This window comes from Lactuca saligna, chromosome 9 (genome assembly GCF_052625555.1).
Source record: "Lactuca saligna cultivar CGN05327 chromosome 9, ASM5262555v1, whole genome shotgun sequence".
Taxonomy (NCBI): Eukaryota; Viridiplantae; Streptophyta; class Magnoliopsida; order Asterales; family Asteraceae; genus Lactuca; species Lactuca saligna.
The window spans coordinates 176,257,079-176,282,083 of NC_136425.1; the positions used below are offsets into that span (position 1 = coordinate 176,257,079).

General features: G+C 37.1%; 2 protein-coding genes and 1 long non-coding RNA gene across 4 annotated transcripts; 1 reads left to right on the forward strand and 2 right to left on the reverse strand.

The window, feature by feature from the left end:
• Positions 1–436: 436 nt before the first annotated feature.
• LOC145017512 (uncharacterized protein At1g01500-like) lies at positions 437–3,134 on the forward strand. 2 transcript variants are annotated; one of them, XM_078975533.1, is made up of 3 exons: positions 437–567; positions 1,666–2,463; positions 2,782–3,134. In XM_078975533.1, exons 2-3 carry the CDS (start codon positions 1,738–1,740, stop codon positions 3,004–3,006), a joined length of 951 nt encoding a protein of 316 aa, XP_078831659.1. In that variant the 5' UTR covers positions 437–567; positions 1,666–1,737; the 3' UTR covers positions 3,007–3,134. The 2 variants fall into 2 exon arrangements, with proteins under 2 accessions (XP_078831659.1, XP_078831660.1); XM_078975534.1 differs by lacking the exon at positions 437–567 and adding an exon at positions 645–681.
• An 11,237-nt stretch (positions 3,135–14,371) lies between these two features.
• LOC145015365 (BTB/POZ domain-containing protein At1g63850-like) lies at positions 14,372–16,946 on the reverse strand. Its single transcript, XM_078973832.1, has 3 exons — positions 15,650–16,946; positions 15,316–15,577; positions 14,372–14,672 (listed from the first exon to the last, which is right to left on the reverse strand). The coding sequence occupies exons 1-3, from the start codon at positions 16,856–16,858 to the stop codon at positions 14,644–14,646; spliced, it is 1,500 nt and encodes a 499-aa protein (XP_078829958.1). The 5' UTR covers positions 16,859–16,946; the 3' UTR covers positions 14,372–14,643.
• A 4,448-nt stretch (positions 16,947–21,394) lies between these two features.
• On the reverse strand, positions 21,395–22,932 carry LOC145014435 (uncharacterized). Its single transcript, XR_013665531.1, has 2 exons — positions 22,276–22,932; positions 21,395–21,996 (listed from the first exon to the last, which is right to left on the reverse strand). It is a non-coding gene; the product is annotated as an uncharacterized LOC145014435 (long non-coding RNA).
• Between the last annotated feature and the right edge of the window lie 2,073 nt (positions 22,933–25,005).

Below are 25,005 nucleotides of genomic sequence, written 5' to 3' on the forward strand. Positions count from 1 at the left end.
TACTCTATTGTCCTGGCTTGGATAAGATGGCAGGGATATTAGAATCCCCACAGGGACCACCTACACCACCACCAACATCATCACCATATAAAACATCTCTCTTTCACTCTCTCTCTTTTTTGAAAATCAATATCAAGAAAGAGACTTCACAAGAAGGGAAACTTTCAATTTAGCCTTCTTATAATCAACTATTTCTTGTTAGTTTTTTTTTTCTTCCCCAATTTTAAATTCCTTTCATTTTCAGTAAATAAACGGGGTTTTATTGGAGTTATAATCAAGCCCATGTTGATTTACGCTGATTCACACATACACATACTGAAGCATTCCAGAGTTTTTGTCTGTTTATGATCATTTGTCATTTACTTTGCTTCTGTATTGACATCAGTCTCGACACTTGTGCCTGCCATTTTTAGTTTTGGATTCTTCTTGCCCTTTAAATCCTTGCTTTAAAACCCCCCCAGAAAAAAGTTCAATTGTCAACATACACCGTTCGAAATCGAGACTAAAGTTACAAAATACATCAACTTTTAGCATTAGGGTTTGTCATCCGTTGCTGCTGATAATTGGGTATGGGCCTTTACTCTAAAAGTTTGTTCCTTTTTTATGTTTTGAGTAGAAATGAAGCTTTTTGATCTCTTCTTTTTAGCTTAGGGTTGTTTATCTCTTGATGTAGCTTATTGGGTATGGATCTTAACTGTAAAAATCTGATTTTTTTCTTCTGAATTTAGGCTTGTTTTTTTGGGTATACTTCTTCAGTATGCTGGATCTTGAAAGTTGGTTGAACTATTTTTTGTTTATTTAAGCTTAGGGTTGTTTGTCTGTTGCTTCTGCTTAGAGGGTATGGATCTTTATTGTAAAAAACATGTTCTTTTGTGGGGATTTAAGCAGAAATTGAAGATTTTTCCTTCTGGTTTTTAGCTTTGAGTTTTTCATTTATTGCTGGTGCTTGTGTATGGATCTTCACAGTGAAAAGTTTGTCTTTTTGTGGGATTTTGAGTAAAATTTCAACTTTTTGATCTGTTTTTAGCTTAGATTTGATTTTATTTGGGTGCTGCTTAAGTGCTTAGTGGGTGTGGATCTTTACCATATAAAAGGAATCTTCTGTTCAAGAAATTAACCTTTTTTCTCTGCTGTTGCTGCATGAAGCCACTATTTAGCAAAAGTAGATTGATAGTAGAGTCACTATGACAAAATAATTGGGATAAATATAAAAATGATTTTAAAACTTTTCCTTTTTAGATCCTTTTGGGATATTTTTAGTTCCTTTTTATATTCTCATATGACATGATAAGTGAAGACTTGAACTTGAAACTGCAAACACGCCCACTTTAAAAAGTTAGAAATCGGGTGTGTTTGGATGCGTGTTTAAGCTTATTAATGCAACCGAGTGTTTGGGTAAAAGTGATTATGAGTGAGTTTTTAGGCTTAAAATAATCAGATATGAAGTTGGTGAGAAGTTTCTTTAAGAGAACTGATTATTGAGATGGATACCCTCTTCATCCGCATCATACAAATACAAAATAGCCCTAGAAAAGCTTGTCCACATCATATTCAACAATTTTTAATTTTCAAGAATAGTCATACTTTTCGCCATTTTCTCAGTTATTTAGCTTTAATCATCCATCATCCATCTTTCATTTGACATTTATTTCTTTTTATTATCAGGTTCTCTCTTGCTGATTGTGATATGGGCTTTCCCAACTCCTCTCAAGCAATCGTATATTCCGGCTCTTAAGCATGGAGGTTCATCGTTTCGACAACACCATGGAGACTCAGACTCGTTACGAGAACGGAATCGGAATCGGAAACGGACATTACAGTCCGAGACACAACTCTTACCATTCGACCCCAAAACATTCTCTATCTTGGCTCGATTTAAGAGTTTGCTACATTCGAATCAGCAAATGTGATATCAACAATGAATCAACCCCCGAACATCTAACACTTAACCATGTCCCACTCAACCGTGACACTTTACTTGAAGTCAATGGTGTAAGAACTAGCATCTACTCCGATTGTGTTTCAACCCTTTTAAGGCGAGATCGATTGGACAAAAAGTCCGAGGAAGTTACATTTGTTAGTACGGATAGTTTTAGGACAACAGGAAGTGTGAAGTTTGAGGTTTTCGATAAGGATGTTCTTCTGGTTTCCGGGGTTCTTGATTTGTGTCGTGGGAATGGAATCCATGGGGAATCGGCTTCAGATGGTTGTGTTTCTAAATGGAGAATGGAATGTGAGACGGATATGGTGGCGGGAAACGGGTTTTTGAAAGGGGTGGAATTGGAGACACCTGTGATTGAGGTTTGTTTGGCTGGTAGTTTTGGTGGGAATCCGATAATTTTGACGAAAAGTTTACAAGTTCTTTATAGAAAGAAACAAACAAGGAAAGGGGTGCTTCAAGCTATACCTGAAAATGAAGCAATTGTGAATCAAGGAGAGGGTTCTTCTGGTCTTTCTGTGAAGGTATGTCTTTTGGTTTTTTCTATTAATTATGTCTTTGAATAAAACAGACTTGTGTTAATGATCATATTGTGTGACTCTTTGTTCTCTTTTCAGATTTTTTATATTTTAATTTTACCCATAACTGGATAAAAAAAATCACTCGACCCCATTTATACTTTAATATATTACTATATTATTATAACAACCTTATCCTCAGAAGGGCTCAGGATAGCATCGCTGTTGGCACTTTTTTCTATGTTGATGTACTTCTTCTTCTATGATGCGCACACTACAATGGCTGTTGTTTTCTTTATGCCATTTTGCTTGGTGACATTGTAGGCTGCGGATTACCCAAACTACAAGCAGGAACACGAGTACCATAGTCTTTACTCTGGAATGGAATACGTGGAAGGTGAAGATGGGGAACTATCGTGGTTTAATGCCGGTGTGAGAGTGGGTGTCGGAATTGGATTGAGTGTTTGCCTTGGAATCGGAATTGGTGTCGGATTACTAGCAAGGACTTACCATGGTACTACTAGAAACTTCAGAAGACGACTTCTTTGATTTGGGTGTTTACCATCTATTCCAAAACAATACATCAAAATAAGAAGGTTTTGTATGAAAGTGGAGGACTCTTGAAGCACATTCCATGAGGTTGGTTGATTTTGTAGGTATTAGTTTAGTTGCTGACAGGGTTGATGTCGTTGTCATGTAAATAACTATGATCCGATGTGGTTCCTAGTTGTTTGTGTGTATGTTTTTGGTCATTCTCTTTGTTTTGATTTTTGTCAACAAAAGGTTGTTGATAGGAATAACTAATAAGCATGTTTTGTGTTTGTCGAGCAATAGAGTTGAATCTTGATGGAGTAATGATTAATAAAGTAATAACCTTGATCATATGATATTTTTTGGAGCTATTGACCAAATATGGGATATGTATATGTCGAGACCATTTTTTATTTATTTCATAAAACAAAATGACCGAACGATGTGTAATTACACCTCACGCCTGGAGATATAAAATGTCATTTTCCATTACATTCGAACTCTTTATTGCCTTAGCACCCCATGAAGTTTTGGTTCTTATTCCCACGCGTAAATGACATTGACATTCTCACATTCTCAACGGTAAATGATATTGAGAGGGATGACTCAACATTATATTTTTCTAAGTTAGGGATTAAGACTTTCAATTCTAAAAGGTCACGTACTCTTCAAATTTAACTCAATATTAATATATCTCAAATTTCAATTAGTCCTTTACTAATTGTCCGATAGACATCACAGTGCGTAATCTTGATTCTTGAAGACGAAATGCATGTGACACATCAATGTGATTTTGAAACTTGAAAGATCGTATCTATCTTCTATTCTTCTATCTCGATTTTCAATTGTTCAACTCCTCGACGCCAAACAATATGATTTCACTTTTTTTTTCTAGTTTTCCATTATTTATTTGGGTTAGCCGATTAAGGCTAATTATTTTCATTTATCCATTGATTATAGAATATACATTTTCAAATTGTCAAGTCTTGAATACTTTTTGTATGGATTTTGCCTTTGGAATTTTCGAATTTGGGTTGAAACGAACTCAAAGAAACAGTGAGCGAGTCAAGGCTGTCAAGCAGCATGTATTTTCATTAATACATTACCTCTTGTATTTGTTCGTGTGTAAATGTCTTGGTGATTCAAGAAAAGAATCAGTGTTTATCACGTTAAGTATAGTAAATGTCAAATGACCCTATATTTTTTGTTAGTTTAGTACCCTTAATTTGGTTGAGCCGCCCATAGACATGGATCAACGTAGGTAATTCTTAATGCTTCTAAGTCAAGTACATATAAAAATCAATGATGGTTTGATTGCCATTTTGTGGTTCGTGAATAACCTCATGAAGTGCGGATGTTGGTGTTTTTGGTCATTTTATTACTATATGTTTTTTTAGTACTATAAACTTACATTCTCGTTATAGTATGTTATAATGGGACAAGGTTTAGAAAACTATGTTCCATGAATAAAAAGACATTACGAGTTTTTCAAATTACTCGAGAAATATCGTATGTATATAATACTGTTTTCCTAAATATAGAATAAGGATATGTTTCTAATGTCAGCAAGTGAAAATGAATTATAGCTTAGAAACATTGCTCTACATACAGTATAAGTCGTTAAAACATGTTTTTTGGGTCCGGGTCCGGGCTGGATGAGACTTATCAGGTCCGGGTCCAGGTCCGATTTTTCCGGTTCTTGGACACTGTTGAACTGATACAACTTTACATGCATACAGTATAGGTCGTTAAAACACGTTTTTTTGGGTTTGATACAACTCGTTAAAATGGATATATTGTTGGGTTAGATACGTTACAACTCGTTAAAATGAATACATTTTTTGGTTTGATACGATACAACTCGTAAAAATGAATACGTTTCCATTTCTTGTAAACGTTGGATTGGTCAAACTTTGATTGTTTATACCATTTGTTTGAACTTTGAATCAAATAAGTTAATGACTTTATCATATTTCATGTATAACTAATCTAACTTTATCTATAATATTATAACTTGCAAAATTAATTTTTCAAATAAAAGTCCCTAACATATCAATCAAGTTCACCAACAAAAGTTAACAATCTTAACACAACATACAAAAGTAATTACGGTAATACCAAAAATCATAGTTTAAAATTTAAAATCAATCAAACTAACAAACATCATAATCTAATCTTTTCAAATGGCCTCTTCTCCATATCATTGTCGTCTAAATCTAACATGTTTAAAGCTTTTGCAATCTCACATAAATAACATACTTCAAAAAAAATGTAATTAGACGATCTTTTGTCAAAAATTACATGTTTTAAAATTTTAGTAAAATTACTGACAATAATACACATCAAAATTATTAAATCTTGCAAATAAACTAAAATATAAGTTTTAGTATAAATCCATTGTGATGCCTTGTTGAATTGGTTTGTTCGAGTTGTGTGTGTAAAATACAAGAAATGGAAACATACTTTCTTGTGTACATGAATGTGTGTAGCTTTGATTTTGGTGCCCAAAGGAACAAACTCGGTTCTTATTTTCATGTTTCGTAACAATTTTGATCCTTACAAAGATAAATCTAGAAACTATGAAGTTTATTTTTTTTCAAATCACTATTTTACCCTTGGAAAAACAACAAATCATAAATTCCAATATTTTGATTTTCTCATATTTTTTGGTTAACGCTTATAAGAAGGTTATTTTTTTCATATAAATTCAAATTACTATTTTACCATTGTATATATTAATTTAATCAATCATTATAAACTTTATCTTTGCAAATTAATATTTATTTTTTTGTAATTTTTTTTATTAATCATTATGATTTGGAATTATCAATGATATTTTTCTTTCTTAACCATAGTTTCTATAGATAAAAACCTAGTTATGTTATAGAAGTGTTATGACAAGGTTTCAAATAATTTAAGTCCATTCAAACGATGAAATTTATTTAGGTTGGTCATTTTGAAATGCTTAGACATGTAATAGTTAGAATTTATTTCTATTTCTATGTCTGTTATCTTTTGAGATGTTTTTTGTCGTACATTTTTTAACAACATACTTTAACTTAAAATGTTAATTTATCTGGGATTTCTTTATTTACTAAAATATATTTTATTATAAAAGAGTTATTAACTAGCTATTTTATCTTTCTAGAAGTGCGGGAATAGTAAGATTAATGAATATACAAAAAGTTATACGATGACGAAGACAATGAAGAAAGACTTGATGCTATGTTTTTAAAGGGCCTAAGTGTTGTTTCTTGGTCTTCAAAGAAACATCAACCGGTCTTTTCGTGTACCACAAAAGCATAGTTTATACACCAACTTCAAGTGCATGTGGTTAGAAAGAATTGTGAAGAATATAGGGCAATCACAAAGCAATCCAAGAATAGTGCATCGTGATAATATTCCAACAATCAAACTCGTGAAGAACCTTGTAATGCATGATCGCAACAAATACATAGATGTAAGGTTTCGTTTTCTTTTGAGATATTGCCAATGATATCGAAACCGATTCAATGTTCTACACAAGAATGGGTTGCACATCATAATCAATCTAGTAAGCCATGATGTGTTCCTGAAGATATGAGGCTTGTTAGGTGTAGGTGAGTGTCCTAGATGTCGATAAAAATCACTAGCTGATTCAATGTTCTACACAAGAATGGGTTGCATACATCATAATCAATCTAGTAAGCCATAATGTGTTCTCGAATATGTGAGGCTTGTTATGTGTATGTGAGTGTCCTAGATGTCGATACAATTCACTGCAAGGGAGGATGTTGAAGTTGTTCTCGACCGTTAGGTTAGGAATTTCTTGTTTTTAGATTTTCATCCTAGATATGAATCCCATCTCTTATCTTAAATGATGGTATGTTTGACAAAACTAACTAGTAGTTGGTAATTGAAAGTTGTTCTTGACTGTTAGGTTATGATTTTCTTGTTTTTTTTTTCTTAAAAACTAAAAGCTCTCAAAAGTTTGTTGCTACACACACCCTAAGTCACATTTCTCTCGTGGAACAATTCTTTTCATTAATTTTCATATTTAACTCTACAATTAAAGGACAATATTCATAGGTTTGCTATTACCCTTTCTATTTGTTATTTTGTTATGCTAATTTATAAGCCATCTCTGCATTGTACCATTGTATATCAAATTATATATATATATATATATATATATATATATATATATATATATATATATACACACACACACACACACACACACCTTAATAAGCATTTAGCCTCAAATGCTGAATTTTAAGAGATATAACCCTTAATGCATCACGTACAGCTATTTTATGCATTCCAGAAAAATGAAATCCTATCCTATCAACAATTGATTTAGTCAAAATTAAACAAACATTCCCTCAAATTCAGCCAATTGAATTGGTCAAAACCAATTGAATTTGTTAGATCAACATTATATAACATCTTAGCCAATTGAATTGGTCATCCCCAGCTTCCATCGCCACCTTCACAGCCGGAAATCATCATCATAAACCACAACGACCTTCTCTAACTATCTCTCGCAATTCAGGTTAAGGCTCCCCCCTTTCCGATCTCTATTTCTTTTCAATGTACGGACTGGTGGTCATCTTTCTGGCGTCTTCTGATTGAAGTTCTCCATGCCTTCCTTCATCTCTACACTCTTTCATCGCTTTACTCCATCTAAATGCATCCTTCTAATAGAAACCCCAAAGGCTGCCATCAACGACAAGCCCCTTTCAACTACTTGCTTCACTATACTCCTTTGGTAAACATCTTAGTTTTCATCTTTATTATAATTTTTAATTTTCGGTGTATGCGATTTTGTCATTTTTACTCACCAACTCTCTCTCTCTCTCTCTATATATATATATATATAATGAAACAGAAGAGAAACGATTTTATGGTCTTTCAACGAACATGAACGATATTGGGGTTTTCTAGCAAGAAGAAGTTTGTTATGATTGTGTCTCTTTATTGTGTTTTTTTTTCATATGTACATCAATGGAAAATTCACACTATGTAGATTTTATTGAAGAGTTCAAAGATTTCTTTGTACGATAAAAGAATCAGATTAGGCACTTGATGGAAAACCCCTCGCTGAGATATGATGGAGACGGCTCACAAATGGAAACCAAGATCTGATTTGGGAACTTCGATTTTATTCTTTCCAAGTAAACCATTACGCAACACCACACCACACCACGGCCAATGTAACTAGAACGACCCAACTTTCAAAAGAAATTTTTTGTTTTTAAATAATCACAACATTTCCAATAAACCACAAAATCTCAAGAATAGTTGTTTTCAAATTCATAACATCAACAATTTTAATTCAAATATCAAAGTGTCCCATAAGACGCCTGAGAGAGTGTATGTCGCTCCATCAGGCCTTGCCCTTACCTTTAGACTCAGAAGTACCTGAAACAAACCAACAAACTGTAAGTTAATGCTTAGTGAGTTTCCTAGGGCATACCCCACACAATCTACATAATCGCATAATCCAGATTAGCTATAAAAGCTACATAACCCATATAAGCCATACATACAACATATATGGATGTCGTGGGCTCCCCCAAGGGTCTTATTCCAGGATGTCATGGGATCCCCACATGGTCTTACACCTAAGTGTCATGGGCTCCCCCATGGTCTTTAATAGGAAAGCCATGGGCTATCCACATGGTCTTACATCCGGGTGTCATTGGCTCTCCATGGTCTTTAACAGGAAAGTCATGGGCTCTCCACATGGTCTTACATCCAAGTACCATGGGCTCTCCCATGGTCTTCCATACAAGTATACCACATATACAACTAGCATACCTATTAATACATAACCAACTAACATGCCACATAACATTACATCAACTAGTGTACCACATATCATAAAATAGATCAGCCTTGGTGCCTTCTACCCATTGGTACAGTGAGGAGACTCACCTCTATCTGCTGAATCTGAAAGCTGCTCTCCTAACAGTCCCTGAACACCCATGCTGAACAATAACCATTACCCTAGGTTAGGGCTGAACATAATCCACTTGAAGAACCCAAACCCCAAGTCCTTTCACAATGGCCCAAAAAGTATTCCTTTGCTAATGGGCCCAAAGTCCATGTATAGAATCATTAATGGGTCTCATGGCCCAATACAACCCAACCATAGTAACCATGGCCCAAAACAGATAAGTTGACCCACTAACTCAAAACGTGACCAGGCCCAGTGACTGATTGAGGCTCAAAGGGCTTACAAGCCCAAAACAAGTCCAAGCCCATCTGAGGTGTATACGTCTTGCGTACCACCCTTGTACGTGCAGTGTACTAAGTCCCTAAGCTATACGCACTGCGTACGCTAATCTACGCCCAACGTACAAACATATTAAGCACATCTTCCATTAAGTGCTTAATAATCAATGTTCTAATGTCCAATCTTTAGATCTGAGTCATTAAGACGTCCTAAGCCATAAAGTTGGCAACTTTATGCCTTTGCATGTTCCATATGTTCCCAACAACCCATTAAGACCTTTCCGAGAGTCTTAATCCATGCATGAGGTCAAAACACCCATCAAGACACCATTTTTATGGCATGAATGAGTCAAAGGACCTTAGATCTACTCTTCCTAAGCTCTGGAGTTGCTCCAACTCTCTAAAGATGATCCATGAACACAAAAAGGTACAATATAGAAACCCTAACCAGATCTAATGAATAAGATAGCAAGATCAATACTTTATACCTCCAGAAGCTCTTCAAGGTAAACTAGATGCTGATTCTTGAAGCCTAATGCCACTCCAAGCTTGCTTAGCAATTCCTTCTTCTTGAATGAACTCTAAAATGGACACAAATACACTCCTTAAGCTCAAAAACACTCTTACAAGGGATCTCTGGTGCAAAAGGGCGAAATGAGGCTATGGAGGCTGATTAGGATTTGATCCAAGAGGCTTAAGGGTGTTTAAATAGGTGTCAAGTTCGAGAATTAGAGTTTTGGCCCTCTGTCGTGTACGCAACCACCCTCAACGTTCATGCATCCTTAGTACACTAAGTGTACTCCTGGAGTACGCCCCACGTACTAAGGGACCTTTTATGCAATCTTTTCCATTTCAAGGGTCTAAAGAGTAATACCTGATTTGGAGTGTTACATTAACACCATACCATGACCAATGCACCACCACTACCTTAACACTTAATCTTCTTTTTCTTTCTCTCGAACACCACCGCACCACCTCAATTTAGGTGTAACACCCTGTTTATTTATTAAATAAATAAATAAATTTATGAAGATATAGTAGCCCTAAAATCAATAATTTTGTAGCAGGGTGTTGGTTTCGAGGAGCTATTTGTCATAATTTGGATGTTGAGGGTTAAAAGTGTAAGCTCTGGACCCCGTTTATAATTATTTATGAAGGCAGGGACTCCGTGACAATTATTTGGAATTAATTTAAAACGAAATGATGTGGAAAGGCTGAATATGTCATAACTAAGATATTGGGTGCTGTCTGGTAAATTTTGTACCTAAGATGTAAAGGATTTAATGCGGAGGGTTTAAATGGTAATTATCAGATTTAATTTGAAGAAGATTTCCAAATTCAGGGTAGAAAGGGTAAATTTTGTATTACATTTGATAAGATCTTATGGGGAGGGACTAGAATGGTTTAAAGGGAAAAGTTAAATATGAACACGGGACAACTCCTGTCACCCTTGCTTAAGACGAGTATATATGCATCATAAACTCCCGTTTCAAACCCTAAACCTAAAAGTTGAAGACAGCCGCCATCGTCGGAGTTCTCCAACTGCCACCATCCTTGTTCTTCGTCTCCGGTGCCATTACCACCTGACCCTTCCCCTCTCTTTCTCCGATATGGTGAGGTTTTGGAAGACAGCCGACATCCATGCTGCTGTCCGGAGTTGTTGTTACTTCAGTCGCCGTCGGGGGCTCGTACGACGCCTCCTTCTTCTATCGCTGTAGCTCCAAGCGATTCGGCACTCCTGTTACTCTCCAGCTGCCGGATGCCACCATATGGGGTGGTTGGGTTCATTTCTAGCAAGTCGGGTGTGTTGCTGCCACCTTTCCGTGTCAACCACCACCACCCCAAGAGACTGAAGGGTTTCCACCGTTGTTCCCAATTGTTGAAGGCGAAGCCGCCGCCTATGCTGGCGACCAGTTTAGTATTGATTCGCTCGTACTCCTGCCACGACCGTGAACCTCTAGGTGGGTGGTGGTGTATCTGTTTCGGGTCCTTGTGTGTGTATTGTTTATTTCTGCAATGGAGTGGGTGTCATGTGGGGTTGTTGATGGCCGGAAAATGGAAGAGATACCCACCATGGTCGCCAGCCATGGTGGCTGCCACCATCTGCCACTGCCGGCTACCATAAGGTGGTGGTGTGTGATATTTGTTTAGTATGTGTGTGTGTTTATTTTGAGTATTATCATTGTAATGTGTAATTTACAATTGGAATAATGAAAGGAAAATCAAAACACCACCGTGAGGTGGTGGCTGCCGCCACCGGCCGCCGGGTCGGGTGGCGGTGTGCTTGTCTTGTTGAGTTGATTCGTTTAGGGTGCTTGCAACCCTAATGGGCCCAAAGAAGCTCATATGGGCCCAATGAAGCTTAATGGACTCTATTGGACCCAATAAAACCCTAATGGGCTTGATGTCATTCTAGTGGGCTTGATAGGCCCAATAAAACCCTAAATGGCTTAGAAGCCCAATAAGTTAATAAATGGGCTAGTCTTTGGGTTGGAAACCCTAATTAGGGTTTGGAAAACCCTAATGCAATGAAACCCTAATTTGGGGGAACTAATCGGAACATTCGGGAAATTTTTAATAATTTGGAATATTATATAATAATCATTGGCAAAAATTAATATAAGAAATATCGGACTTAATGGATTAAGTCCTTAGTAGATTAAGTCCCTAATGGGTTAAGTGAGAAACACTTAACCCTAATCATCATTTTACGTGAAACCCTAATTTCACTTGGGTTTATTGCTGGGCCTTGATGATTGGATTATTGGACCATCCAAAGTCAAGCAATTGGACTAGAATAATTAAAGGGCTTTGAGGAGTTAGGCCCAATTTGGAAAATTGGGCCATAGATGGGCCATAGTTTAGGCCTTAATGATTATATGTAATGTTAGAATAAAGTCACGTAAGGGGTTTGGCCCCAATTTGGAAAATTGGGCCATATGTTGAACTTTGAGTCCTATTCGACTTTGGGCCTATGAATTGGGCCTTGGGCTTGAATAAGCGAAGCTGGGGGTAATATAGTAATTACCCAAAGTATGTGTTTGGTTACGTAGTGGAACCCAATCGCTAATTGGGTGAGGTTTTGATATTGACAGATCGGGAATCTGTCATCCAACAGTTGGGGTTTAGTCTGCGGGACTTCACCAATGTGGGGTTGAGTCTTCAGGACTTCAGCAGTATGAGGTGATTTACCTTCCAGTAGGGTTGGGTCTAAGGCCACAATGTCAGCCCACCAACAAGGGTAGTTGATAGATAATTGTCTTTGTGATAATTATCTTGGTATGTTTATGTGATATGCTCATGTGATATTTTTATGTGATATGTTATGTGTGTTAGTGGTAATAGCAGGGAATAGTTTTTCCCTGACTCGGTCGTTAGGATCGAAGGGTAGGTCAGTACCCCACAAAAAATACCTGACTGTATGATTATATCATGATATTATATGATAGTGGTAGGGGTGAAATAGTCCCCGATTACCGGTTGAAAGATACCGATGGCGGATATCGGTTGAAAGATACCGATGGCAGTTACCGGTTGAAACATACCGAAGGGGTATATAGAACCCATGCAATGCTTATCTGTATGTTTATGATATGTTAGTATGTGATCAGTATATTAGTATATGATAAATATGTTTTTGATATATTAGTATGTGATCAGTATGTTTATGATATGTTAAATTAGTATGTGATCAGCATGTTTATGATGTTAGTATGTGATAAGTATGTTTATGACATATTATTATGTGATAGTGGTAGGGGTGAAATAGGCCCCGGTTACCGGTTGAAAAATACTGATGGCAGTTACCGGTTGAGAGATACCGATGATGTTATGTGGTATGTGGTATGATGGGGGAACTCACTAAGCTTCGTGCTTACGGTTTACAGTTTTGGTTTCAGGTACTTTGTTTCAAAGGAAAAGGAGTCGGCTTGGTCGCATCGCATCACACTATGTTTTCCGCACACGAGATCATTGGGATTATTCTCTGATATGGTTTCATAATATTATATTTTGATTATTCACACCTTGGTTTTATGTAATAACTTAATTAAAAATGAAATTTTTGGCCTTGAATTTTGGGATGTTACATTAGGGTTTTATTTTTTCTAAAAACCGGCCGGTTCAATCCGGTTCAGAAATTGGTGTAAAACCGAAGATAGTTGAACCACTCTTTTCTCCGGTTTCCGGTCTAACCAGTTCGACCGGCCGGTTCAAACCGGTTTTTAAAACACTGGGCTAATCATCCTTTACAATTTACGTATTTGTTGAACAAAGTTTATAGAAATTAAATTTGGCATTGATAGTATTTATTAAAACAAGGGATCGTATGTATTACCCTAACAGTATATTCAATGGTCAATAAATAATAACAAAATAAAATATTCACTCCAATAAAGTGGGTTTGTAGTTCATTTTTATTGGATGAGTTATAATAATAGATTGTTAGGTCTGTTTTTCTGGATCGTATTTTTAAACTCAGATTCATAAACCGAAAGCCCTAAATCATAAACCCTTAAACTCTTCACTAAAGACTCATTTATCTTTAACTCACCGAATATCTAATAAAAAATTTGATCACCGAATATCAAATAAAAAATTGATCACCGAATACCGAATATCAAATAAAAAATTGATTAAGTACGACAAAATAAATTGATTTTTTTTCAAAAACTATTGAATTAAGTATTTGATTTATTATGTAATCTAATAAGTTTATTTTAAAAAAATTTATAGTAACTTGTAATATACGAAAAGATAAGTTGTAATATACGAAAAGATAGAAAACTTGTATTTCAAAATTTCTATTATCAAATTAAAGTATTTATGCGCAATAAAGATCTAAAAGTGAAATATTTTTAAAAAATTTAAATTATAAAAATTATAATCTAATTAGAAGTGTATAATACCTTTTTACACGATGATAAAGAATCTCATGCTCCTAAAGTTTTGTTTCTAACCCTCATCTTTTAAATGTTACGTTATTTTTACCTCAAAAGAACAATATATTTTTATTTCCAATCCAATATTTCCATTCCAAGGCAACAATGTACATTTATATGTTTAATTCTTAATGATTTTATCTGTGCAATTGATAATTGTTTAGATGTATATTATTTGAGTAAAAAAAAACTAATTGCTTTTGAAAATTAAATTCTAAAAAAAATTATTTACAACCGTCACTTAATGTAAGTATGTATTAAGGTTTTTTTTTATGCATCGTGACCTGCTTTCATCAATGACATGGTAACAAAATTATAAGAAGAAAAAACATGTATTATAGAAGGGGAAAAATATCAATGCATCATTTGTAATGTGAAACTATATTAGATAGTTATTATATCTAAAGTTTTAGATTCCTCGCCGATGCTTCTCTTCATTCTTAATACCTTTGACGTCTCACTTTAGCAGCCACTATATTCGAATAACAAGGAGCTCTTACTCCCCCAAAAGATCGTCATACATCTCTATAAAGAAAACGCAAGAAAATCACTTCCAATGGTTTATCAAGAAGATGCAACAAAGGCACTTCACATCGTAAAATTAATTGCTAGAGATGTATATTAACTTTATGTTTACCCAGTATGTTGATATGTTTCCCAACTTTATAGAAAGATTTAGGATATATTTGACAAAACTTGTGGTCGTAAAGTGTTTAAGATTTTAAAATGTGTAAAATAAGATAAAGTGATCAATTTTAAAGCTCTCAAAGACTAATTAAAGTGATTTATGGATTTGAATCTTTTTGTTTTAAAATTTAAAATAAAAACTTCAAACTCATACTCCCAAGAAACTTTTTTATCAATTGGAGATTTATCTCAAAGCTAAAAGCCAAAAGCTCGTTAACCCGTACCTATGTAGTGACACTAAATCCGGAAATATCTTGAATCCTAACTCAAACCTTAATAGAGAACATGTTCTTTAGATGTAGAAATACAATGTAATCACAACTATCCATACCAATTACTCCAAGATTTACAAAACTTTTCAAGACGATTACACTCGCAATAAAAGCAGTCATATGCATAAAAAAAATATATACAAGTAGAAAGTTTATAAGCTAAAATTGATGAAACCTTCCACACAATCAAGAAAGTTGGTGCTGATCACCTGGTAATTGACGATTTGCACGGCGAAACCACGTGGTGAATGCTGAAACTAAATGAGGGCAATCCTCAACATTTCGAGTTGAAAAACTGAGACATTGCTGCAACAATTCTTGAGCTTCGGACATAGGCAATGTTGATATGATTTTCAAGAATGTTTCTTCCAATTCCAGGTAGAGTGATTTATGATTTGTCAACATTGGTGTGACATTGTCTTTGCATACAATCAATACAGGAAGCCAATCTTTCACCATTTTCATCCTAACCTGAAACATAAGAGAATAGGAAACACTGAATCCTAGAACAATATGTAAAGAAAAGGGGATTTAAAAGCTTACCTGTCTAGAGGCCAAAATAACACCAGAAGCAACAGCATTGGCAAGCTTGCAGGTACACCTAAGAACCACAGCAGGAAGACCAGGAACAATATTCCTCCATGCATCATCCCTAAATGCCCTCTGCAAATCGGCAGTAAAAGAAGCCTGTTCACTCCATTCCTTCACAGCAGTATCAGCTACTCTTAACTCAATCATCCGCTCAATCAACCACAATAAATGCCTCCCATTTGTCATTGCAGTGTGCAAATTCAACCTCTGAATTGCTTCTGTCTCGTTATGATCACCACGAAAGTCTGGACTGGAATACTCCTCCAAGGACTCTTTTACCACCTTCAAACTGGTCTCAAAAGACTTATCCAAAACTCGTCTTGCGGATTCCCTGGATGAAAAGTCCCTTAAGAGTTTTGCAACAAACGCTTTTGCAAACGCCATGTTTGGATGATTATGAATCGCTGTTAATATCAATCCGTGAAGCATTTCCTCTGATAAATCCGACTTTGGAGGTGAAACCCTAGCTAAAAGCTCCACTGACTCCTCATCTCGTAAAAGGGGGATTATACTTAACACGGTTATTTCTTCCTCCTCTGTCCACGGTACAGCTTCAAGGTATCGGACGCAGGCCGTTACACAGTCCTCAAACAGTAATTCCAAGGCAATTGGAAGTAACTCTAGCGCTTTAGATGCTGTATCAATAGTGCTCGATATTTCATTGGTATACAGAAGTTGAAGAACAGTGACATGATTGTTGATCGAACCTGCAGTCACGGCTAAATTAAACCTGTAATAATCAACTTCCCCTGAGTCCTTCTTCCATCGATCAGATAAAAGTGCGGAGAAGTACTTCGATCGGCGGAGGACAGAAGAATGGAGATAGATCTCGAATTCCGATGTGGAATCAACAGCCACTGCCGTTTCTGAATCGTCTGAATCAAAAGGTGAGGACTGATCGAGGTAGAGACGGAGGATGACGTCAGCGGTGTTAGGGTCATTGAATCCATTGGGGACGGAGGATGCGATAGGGAGGAAAGAATGACGTGAATTTGATCGGCGGATGGATGATGTTGGTAAGGGTTTGTGAGAGCCTTCGGTTAGGGCTCCGTCGAGACGAGAGGAATCGATCACCGCCGCGGTGGATGATAAACGGCTGTTGCTTCCGACACGGTGGCGTTTCTTGGATCCGCCGTTACCGCCATTGCCACCACCGATCATGGCGTTTGGAAAGATTTTGGAAGGAACAGGGAAATGAAATTAGTTATAGAGGAATGGTAACCGCAAAGGTTTTAATATTAAGGATTAAGGGCTTATCGGTAGAGACAGCGGTTTAAATAGTGTATGAACCATGTAAAGGGTTATGATAGATTCTAACCGTTGGATAGGTATTTGCTTCATATGATCTGCACGTGGCAGTCAATGGTTGGTGAATAGTCGAGACCGCACAATAATTCTGATGGAGGCGAGTTCAGTGACTCAAAGCCCGAGTTTCAGTCCAAGTGGATAAGATCACGACATAGTGTCTACATTTTGGAGTAATCGACGAAAATAGAGTTTTTGAAAAAAAATATTTATTAAATAGGTGTATTTTTGAAAATATTTATAAAATAGATATAATTTTAAATTTTTTAATTTTTTATAAATTTTAATTTTTTTTTATTATTTTGCTGTTTTCTAGCATATTTTTTTACTTTCGTTTTTACTTTTTGTTATAAAAATGGTGTTTTGTATTATTCGTTGAAGAAAAAAAAATCCGCATTGCATCTAAACTCTAGATATACAAATAAAAAAAAAATTATGTATTTTTTTCTTAGGACACGTATGTATACAAAACTAATATATACAAAATCAATTCTAATTAAATAGTTTAATTTTTGAATTGTTTTCCACCAGTGTTTCAGTTTATTAATATATTAATTATTTAAATAGTTTTTACTTAAGATGATATCTAATGGTTTATATTGAAAAAAAATGTTTGTTCGTTTTTATAAGTCCTTGTTGGTTTAGATTAAAAAAATTATTGATACAATGTTTAAGTACAAAACCAACAATCACTTCTAACAAATACAAAACAAAATAAAAACTATATCGAAAACTTGTTTCAATAACCATTATTTGAATACGATATAAAATCGAATGAATCAAACAAAATAAATGAAGACATATCAATATCTTTTTGTTTGATTCATTCAACCTTATGTTATATTCTTTTAACTTTTTTTTTCTTTCAGATAGTAGTTATCGAAACAAGTTATTTCGATGTTATTTATTTTGTAAGAAGCAATTGTTAGTTTTATATTTAAAACATTATGCCAACAATTTTTTAATATAAACCAACAAGGAGTTCTTATAAAAACTAACATACATTAAGCCTTCAATTCCATTTCTCACATCGTGACCTCCAAGTGTCCTAACAGAAACGGGGTTGGTCCACTTCTTACATCATGGGATCAATTCTCACGTCGTGAGTACTGTTTGAGGCTAAAAATCATCATTTTAAGTCCTTAATCCATTAAGTCTTTGATTCCATTTCTTCCAGAAGTTAAAGGGAACCCCCAAGGTGCATAAAAATGTTTCCTTTATGGCCATGCATGCACCAAACATGATCATCCATTTCTAGGTCAAAAAGGGAAGAAATGAGCTTCAAACTTTCATGCAAACCTCAAATCTACACCAACTCCCATATCTGAACACTATAATCCTCTTGGGACTTATAGAATCCATAAAGTTGCCAACTTTATGGATCTACTCCACTCAATCATGCAATAGCATCAATAAAATGGACACAACTCAAGATCTATCCATGATAAGCAATAAACTTGGAGCCTTTGATACTTACATTCTAGAAATGCACCCAAAAGACAAGGGATCTTAAGGAGAGGCAAGATTAGGATTTCTGAAGGCTTAGAGAGTGATAGAGGTTGAGGGTGAGAAAGCTTAGCCCTCTCATTCCCTTAAATACCGAAAACTTAAGGTTTTTGGTCGTCAACTGACTTCACATAGCTCTTATGCCGACTCTGAGCGGTCTGCAACTCCAACTCGGATCGACACTGGTCGGCATAGCTCTTATGCCGACTCTGAGCGGTCTGCAATCTCTTCTTGATCTGTTGAATAAGCTCTGTGGTCTGAAGGACCACCTCAGTCCGTCCCATAACCCTGTAACCAACCTCTCCATAACAAACTAGGGTATTATTACCCATATCATGGATGTATGTTTAGGGATTACCGTGATTACCCTAATCTTTGAACAGATTTGAGAGGATCTGAAACACCCATAAAATTCAAGCCAATTTAAAACCTTCTAAAACATTTAAACCATTAAGTTATTACAGATTGTTTTCAAAATAGTTTAATCATCAGAGTATCCCCATAATCAAATCATAAAATAATGAGATATGAGGAGCTGTACGATCACGCCTTCGCCTTCCCGTGATCATCAGAGGTGCCTGAAACAAAATCAACAACTGTAATCCATAAGCTTAGTGAGTTTCCCCAAAATACCAACACCATACAAATATAACCATATCATATAACAAATACAGAACATCATGCATACTAGGCCTTCGACTTGACTGGACCGCCCAACCGGGCCTACAGTCTATCTGGATCTATCCCGAGCCTTCAGTATGACTGGACCGCCATACGAGCCCACAGTTTACCCGAACCGCTCATAGGGTATGTTGGCCTACAACACAAAGCAGGACCGCCTCAACCCAACCCCCAACCAAACAAACATGTGCAGATAAATATCATACGCTAGCTCATTTCATATAACAGTCAAACCGATCTAACAGATCACCAATCATAGCAACATCCCAATAATCGGGATACAGACCTAACCGGTCACTAACATAGCATCATCCTATAACCGGGACAATCATGTGCACATAGATATCATATAACACTAGCATGTATATATATATATATATATATATATATATATATATATATATATATATATATATAACAGTCAAACCGATCTAACAAATCCCAAAGCATATCAACAATCCTATAACCAGGATATCGACCTAACAAGTCACTAACATAGCATCATCCTATATACCAGGATACCGACCCAACCGGGTCACTAAAGCATAACATATCACCATCATAACTACCAGGATGTAAATCAGTAAGCATAACATGCAATAATCCGAATACAATCCATAAAGGGTCGGCTTTGGTGCCTTAGACCCTGTTGATATAGTGAGGAGAACTCACCTGGCACTACTGAAGTCCCGCCGATAAAACTCCAGCTGTCGGTTGACAGATTCCCAAACTATCAACATCAAACAACTCCCAATTAATAATTGGGTTCCAAGCCCAAAGTCCAACTCACACACTAAAGGCTCAATAGTCAAGTAATGGGCCAAAGCCCAACATATGGCCTAATTTTCCAAATTGGGCCCACACCCTCATATGGGCCTTACCCTAAGCCCATCAACATATTCTAGTCCATATGATATTCTTGGATGGCCCATTAATAATCCAATTACCAAAGCCCAAAGGAAAGGCCCAACACAAAGCCCAAGTGAAATTAGGGTTTCATATAAAATGACAATTAGGGTTAAGTGTTTCTCATTTAACCCATTAAGGACTTAATCCATTAAGTCCCTCACTTTACTAAATAAGTCATATGGTCTGATTGGGCTTAATCACATAATTCCATTCCAATGGCCCAAAAGTGGGTCCCAATGTCCAAGCTCATAAATCCAATATTAGGGTTTTCTAAACCCTAATTAGGGTTTCCAACCCTATCTTAGCCCAATAGGCCCAATAGCTAGGTCCTAAAGCCCATTAGGGTTTCTTAAGGTCAATTATGGTCCATTAGACCCATTATACACATGTTTGGGCTTTAATGTCAATTAGGGCTTCATTAGGCCCAATAGGGTTTCACTAAGCCCATTAAGGCTTCTTTGGGCCCATTAGGGTTTTAGTCCCTTGTCCAAACATCCAAACCAAATCACAGCATCAACGAGGCACACCGCCACCCGACACGGCGGCCGGTGGCGGCAGGAGGTGGCAGCCATGTTAGGAGTGTCAAACCCAACAAATAAAGGGGTACGATATACTCCAAAATAATCCCACTATATTGCACTAAAAGGTAGTACAAGGCAAGCAGGGTCGATCCACAGAGACACAGGACAATTGGTCCATACCTATTTGCACAAGGTACTATGGTCACCAATAGTAAAGAGAGGGGGTTTAGAATGTAATGATTAAACAAACAATTAAAAACATAAGCAATCAACTAAATGCGTGAATTAAATTCAGAATTTGTAAGGACTCCAACCCCATGTATGACAATTTAGCAGTGTGACTCAAAGATGACACAATATTCGTTCAATTCTATCTAAGTTGGTACTTGAAAGTGCTAATAAGCTCTAACACTTCCCATTCACCATATTAATTAACCAAAACAAGCTCTTTGATTAACCCTAACCTTATTAACCTAATCTAAACAAGCTCTTAGAATTAGATTATAAGACTGCATGAAGCTTTATGTGAGTGTTCCCAACAACACCCAATACTCCTCATAAGTTCAGGAGTGTAAAAGTGTATGAATAAGATTTACACTAAATTCATTCAATAGAGATCAATTTAATGCTTGTTACTTGTTCAATTTCACAAAACAATTACGGATTTTGTAAAAGAGATAACTTGAATGACCTAACCCTAATTCAAATGGCCAATAAGAATCATAATTAGAATCAAACATTCGATTGAAGCAAAATCAAATTCATTAGATAGAAATTAAGAACAAATATCATGTCATATGAATGAAGTCACTACCAAGAAGTCAAAACATGAAATTGGAGAAATTAGGGTTCTAGCCACACATGGCTAGAACAAGATCACAAGTCTAAAAGATGAAATTAAGTGTAATTACAACTTACAAAAACAAGAATTAATGTTTCCAAATGATTAACGGACAAACCCTTGCAAAAAGCTTCGAATTCTTCTCTCCAATGGTGCTCTGATATGTTCTTTCCACCTCAAAATGACCCTTAACCCGTAATATGAAAGATAGGAAAAACTGCCAAAAGTTGGTTTCTGGGTCGAACACGGCCCGTGTTCGAATAGGCTAAAATGACACACGTCGTGTTCAGCAACACGCCCCGTGTTGATTTGCATTAAACTGACACGGGTCATGTTCAGCATGGTCAACAGCTCCTATTTTGGTCAAACACGCCCCGTGCTCATTTTTTAGTGTAAATTCAACACGCCTCGTGTACCTCTCTAACTCCAATTCCAAACTTGATTTTTCCAACTTTTTCGTTCTTCGCCCGATCGTCCCGAAATCTTCACCAATGCTTCCCGACACTTCCCAAAGCGCGTTCCAACCTCCGGTTTACCTGAAAATGATATAAAAGTGTACAAATAAGGTTGTTCTAGAGACTAAAATGAATATGATAAAATGCAAGGAAAAGGAAGAACAATTGTGCTAAATGTATGCATAAAATGGGACTAAAAGGTGCGCAAAAAGGTGCACACATAGCATCTAACAAGCCACCACCCTACGGTGGTGGTTTGAGCTATTCTTTTCATTATTCCTTTTCTTCTAGTTACATTTTACAATGCTAACTCCAAATAATCACACACACACACTAATACAAACACATATAGATAACAACCTAATGGTGGATGACGGTGGCTCACGGTGGTGGCAGTGGGGTTTCCTTTGAATTTCCGGCTAAAACTCGGTCCAGTAGCCCTATTCCATCGCAACATATGAGCACATACATCACAATACACACACAGCCACCTTTCACAGTGGCTAGTGGTGGCAGCAAATCATTTCCTGCGACAGCCACCATGGTTGGCTGCCATGGTGGTCTTCTAGCATTTCCAGCCAACCCTTCACCCACACACAACTACGATGACGATTGAAACACGCACAACCTTGGCTGAGATACGAAATCACGCACGAAACACACACAACAGCCCTTTCGGGGTGGTGAATGGCAGACTACGATGAAACAAAAGACGAAGGGTGGTGATTCCCTACGGAACAGCAACAATGGCAGAAAGGGCATCGCTTGGCAGTATTGGTTGGTCGGATAATCAAGGGAGGCAAGTGGGAGGTTGGACGATGGAGGAATGAGAAGAGCGGTGAACCTCCAGATGGTTTTCGGCTTCAACGTCGACTGGCATGGCGACATAAGATGGCTGGGATGCAACGGCTATCGGCGGCTGGGATGCAGCGGTTCACAGCAGCAATGTACATGGCGGTGATGGGGTGGCAGCACCAGAAAAATGGAAAAGGAGGGTGATGGCGGCTGCCATCTCTATTAGGGTTAGGGTTTTTATGGTGTGACGGGGTTAACACGGGTTATATACCCAACTCTAATAAACTGTATCCCATAATGACAACATTAGCCCCTCCTTTTTCTTATCTTTTTCACAGCAGGTCCAAATTTTACCATTTACGCCCTCTCTACTGAAATCCTTTACAATTCAAGTCCAAAAGATACCAAACGCCCCTTGACATCTAAATTCCTTTGCAAAATTAAACATGACATTACACTTTAACCCCAGACCTTCCATTCTTGTCATTTGGCTTCCCTAAACCAACACCCCGCTAATTATTTAATCATTTTATTCAAAACGGGGTGTTACTGGATCAAGTTGAGGTTATAAAGGAAGAACACCGGAAGAGTGAGCGCATAGTGGGTCGGGTGGCTTCCTTTGATTATGATAGTTAGGGATTATTAACCCTTTCACCGGAGGGTGTGGGCTCCATATTAGGGTGGAGCGTGTTAGGTCTTGATGGAGGAGACGCACAATTCGCGGTTCTCTATTCACCTCAGAGCGACAAAAATTTATAGAGACCTCCGTCTTCAGTATAGGTGGCCATGCATAAAGCGAGATGTGGCCTAGTATGTGGAGAGGTGCTTGACTTGCAGGAAAGTCAAGGCCGAGCATCAACGACCACATGATAAAATGGAGCCGTTGGGTATTCCCATTTGGAAATAGGAATGGATTACCATGAACTGTATCACGAAGTTACCACGGATGACATACGGAGTGGATTCGATATGGGTCATCGTGGATTGATTGAACAAGAGCGCGTATTTTATCCCGATTCGTAAGAGTGTCTCTATGGAGAAATTGGAAGGCATCTACATTCGAGAGGTTGTGGCACGACATGGGTTGCCCATTTCGATCATTTCAGATAGGGATGTTTAGTTTACTTCCAGGTTCTGGAAGAGATTTCATGAGGAACTGGGTACTCGTCTGCACTTCAGCATGAATTTTCACCCACAGACTGATGGTCAGAGTGAGCGGACTATCCAGACTTTGGAGGACATGCTTCAGGCATGTGTATTAGATTTTGGTGGGAGTTGGGATATGTATCATCCTTTGGTGAAATTTTCGTATAACAACAGTTATCACGTCAACATCAATCGGCCTCCTTTTGAGATGCTCTATGGGAGGAAGTGTAAGACTCCAATATGTTGGTGTAAGGTTGGTTAGAAGGTTATGGGAAGTACGGAAGTGATGCTTTAGACGACTGAGTTGATTCAGTAGGTTTGTGGTAGACTTCAGATAGCACGGAGCCAACAGAAGAGCTACGCAGATAGACGTCGATCATACTTAGAGTTACAGGTTGGGGACATGGTACTCCTGAAGGTGTCACCTTGGAAAGGTGTCATCCGATTCATGAAGTAGGGTAAGATAGGCCACATACATATTGGTCCTTTCAGAGTGCTAGCCCAGGTGGTCATGGTTGCATACCGCTTGGATCTACCAGAAGAGCTCAACCAAATCCATAGCACTTTCCACGTCTCTTAACTGCATAAATGTTTGGCTGATGATTCTGCAATGGTTCCATTAGAGGACATTCAGGTGGATGATCGCCTAAATTATATAGAGAGACCAGTGGCCATCCTTGATAGGAAGATGAAGACTTTTCGAAACAAGGTTGTAGAATTGGTAAAGGTACAGTGGAAGCATCGAGAGGGGTCATAATCGACATAAGAGCCTGAGGAGGAGATGAGACAACATTACCCAAAGTTATTTCAAGAGGCGGACTTCGAGGACGAAGTCTGACTCAAGTGGCGGAGAATTGTAACGTCCGGTATGTCAGGTAAAATGTTAGCTATTTATTTTCTCTTATTTGGACTTAGGGACCCTAGTATACTAGGCATCCACAAGGTACGTCGGGCGTATGTAACGTTCTGAAAATCATAACATAAAAAATTTAGTTTTTAGATTAATAAATCATTAGTACATATCTTTTCCATAAAACCAAGATAACCAAGATTTAACAAAACATCATCAATTTAGAGTAATTCACAGAATGCGAAAACATGTGGTGTGTGCTCTACAATCATCCTGAGTTCTCTCATTTGAAAACCAGA

What these genes read in the sequence shown, in the direction of transcription:
- LOC145017512 (XM_078975533.1), top strand. Translation starts at nt 1,738, where the DNA reads ATGGAGGTTCATCGTTTCGACAACACCATGGAGACTCAGACTCGTTAC. An exon ending in CTTCTGGTCTTTCTGTGAAG is followed by an intron (nt 2,464 to 2,781) that starts GTATGTCTTTTG and finishes GTGACATTGTAG; the next exon opens with GCTGCGGATTACCCAAACTA.
- LOC145015365 (XM_078973832.1), bottom strand. Translation starts at nt 16,858, where the DNA reads ATGATCGGTGGTGGCAATGGCGGTAACGGCGGATCCAAGAAACGCCAC. An exon ending in TTATTTTGGCCTCTAGACAG is followed by an intron (nt 15,578 to 15,649) that starts GTAAGCTTTTAA and finishes CTTATGTTTCAG; the next exon opens with GTTAGGATGAAAATGGTGAA. An exon ending in TGCAAATCGTCAATTACCAG is followed by an intron (nt 14,673 to 15,315) that starts GTGATCAGCACC and finishes TTTTCTTTATAG; the next exon opens with AGATGTATGACGATCTTTTG.